We start from the raw sequence: 2,386 nt of genomic DNA, 5'->3' as shown, positions 1-2,386 counted from the left end.
CAATACGCCGTCCGGAAGCACCAGCAACGTCAGTGGCAGAGCTACAGGATTGACGATTGAGGATTCCTCAGGGAAAGTGACCAATACCGTTTGTTGAAAAAGGACTCTGATGTGACGCTGCCCTTCAGCAAACGACATGACCATCATTTGGCTCTGCTGATTTCAGTCAGGAGATTTCGGAGAACATGTCCTCGTTTCTTTAATCATGGTCAACTGAAACACCTCTTTGAGAGTGCACATCGGCTCATTGAAATATAGTCGGTTGGTCCTTAAGATAACAACTATATTCTCCTCTTTTGAAATTTTCTATGATTTCACGCTTTTTAAGGATGTTAAAGTGACTGTTGCGTTATGAAATATTGTTTTATCGATTTTTATCGTTTCGGAGGTTATAGAAGTCTTTCTTTAAAACGGTTTTTGTTTTACTGTTAATAGTTTTGAAATGCGTAATCACATTAAAGATAAGTGATGATTTAAATGAAGATGAAGGTAAATACGATAAAGGAAGAGAATTTTAACATATATATGAATGAAGCAAACTTTAGTTTTAATGATTTGTTCATTGCATCTGAATACTTTTTTCTCTGTTTATTAATTGTATTTTAATGTTTCGCTCCACATGTTTCGTGTACTTTAATTTTGTTCATAGGCTTTGTCAGTTAAATGTCTCTACAGTGATTGTTTATGAAAGATTTCACTGGTGTATGCTTTGGCTACATTTTGTGTGTGGCTCTACAGAGAGATAAAGTTATGGCTGCGTGCAATCACGCGCATAATTAGGTGCACAGATAGACGTGCACACATACACACCAATCTTAAAACAAGCAAACTAAGAAAAAACATATGACGTAAGCAAAGTATCAGCAGCATATAAATTCTCAGATGTAGCGTTAAGGAATATGGCATAATCTATCTTTTGGCTGAAGGCAACTTCATGGCTTCCTCTCTGCCTGACAATAAACAAATAATAAATGGACGAAAGTTCTTGCAACGATGCACAAGAATAGCCATGTGACGTCAGCAGCTTCATAGGACCAACTGCAATATCATATATAAAGTGCAACGAAGCTGCATTCCTTGTCAGTTGTCAGTGCATCAGCATTAAGATCCAGTGCAAAATAGACTTTCCTCTCTTTCAATATGAAGTAAGTTTCATCCACATCATATTTGTGTTTTGTTTTTGTTTTTTTCTGGACAAGACTCAGCATTTTCAACCAAGTAGTATTTCCTAATTTCCTAATCCCTAACACAAGTATATTTTGCATATCATGGTATGGTCACCAAATATTATCTCGTTCCTAGGGTGACACTCATCATGGTCCTGATGGCCGTCGCTGGCCTCTCCTCTGCCTACTCCCTCGGCGATGTCTACGAGAAGCTCCAGCGTGTTGAAAGGTGAGTTTGCGTGAAGATGAACTTTGAGAGTGCAAGGCATGCAATCAGATTCAGCTGGATTGATTGTCATAAGTAGTAGGAATATAAGATTACATTTTTGTATTTTAGGCTAAAGCTAACCTCTTTCTTTCGACAATGGATAGGAATAGAGAGAAAAATAGTTTTATTATAAAAGAGTGATCATCTTGTTCCCTCAGAGATATCAGCGCCGGGAGCACCGGGATGAGCGGGAGCATGTCCTTGGAGAAAATTGAGAAAAGGTTAGATATTGCATTTTTTAAAATTATTATTAGATACCTCTAGTTCTAATATAAAGGATTTATAAAAGCCTTATGTAATGGATCTTCCCTCGGCGATGGAGGAAGCAGCTCCTTAGAAAACAGGGAGAGACGGTAAGTGAGGGAGAGTGATCTCGTCCCTTACAATTGCCTATACACACTAGCTGTCAATATATCTCTTTTGTTTTGCCAGAGACATCAGCGGGGGGAGCGGAAGCATGTCCGTAGAAAGAATAGAGAAAAGGTTAGATATTACACGAGTTTTTCTATTTTACTTTTGTAATTAAATGCCTTCGTTTCTAGCATGAACATTTATCTAAAGCTTACAGTAACAAATCTTGCAAAATATCAGTATCAACACGATGTGTTTCCAACCTATCCTCAGAGACATCAGTGGAGGAAGCAGTTCCTTGGAAAGCAGGGAGAGACGGTAAGTGAGGGACAATGATCTCGTCCCATACAATTGCCTATGTACACATGCCTATAACTGGAATTCAATCCAAATATATCAAAAACTGTAAACGTTTTAACATTTCCCTTCAGTGATGCATTCGCTGTCTCTCACGACCTCGATCTGAGGCGCCTCAGGAGGTGAGTCGACCACAGCCATTGAGGAATATGTGTTGGTGAACACAGTTATTTTTAAAAAAGTATTTTCTAGTATGAAACAGAGAAAAAGATGTACGAAATATCGTTATCTTTTTAGTATTAAC

General features: G+C 38.1%; 1 protein-coding gene across 1 annotated transcript in view; it reads left to right on the top strand.

Moving 5' to 3' along the window:
- LOC119589379 overlaps positions 1-2,386 on the top strand; it is a 46,966-nt gene that overhangs the window by 31,201 nt on the left and 13,379 nt on the right. The window contains exon 11 of the mRNA XM_037937996.1: positions 1,867-1,917. Coding sequence (XP_037793924.1) covers positions 1,867-1,917 — 51 coding nt within the window. The remainder of the gene's footprint in view (positions 1-1,866; positions 1,918-2,386) is intronic.

Source organism: Penaeus monodon, chromosome 25 (assembly GCF_015228065.2).
Source record: "Penaeus monodon isolate SGIC_2016 chromosome 25, NSTDA_Pmon_1, whole genome shotgun sequence".
Classification (NCBI taxonomy): Eukaryota; Metazoa; Arthropoda; class Malacostraca; order Decapoda; family Penaeidae; genus Penaeus; species Penaeus monodon.
This window is presented reverse-complemented; position numbering and strand designations above follow the sequence as displayed.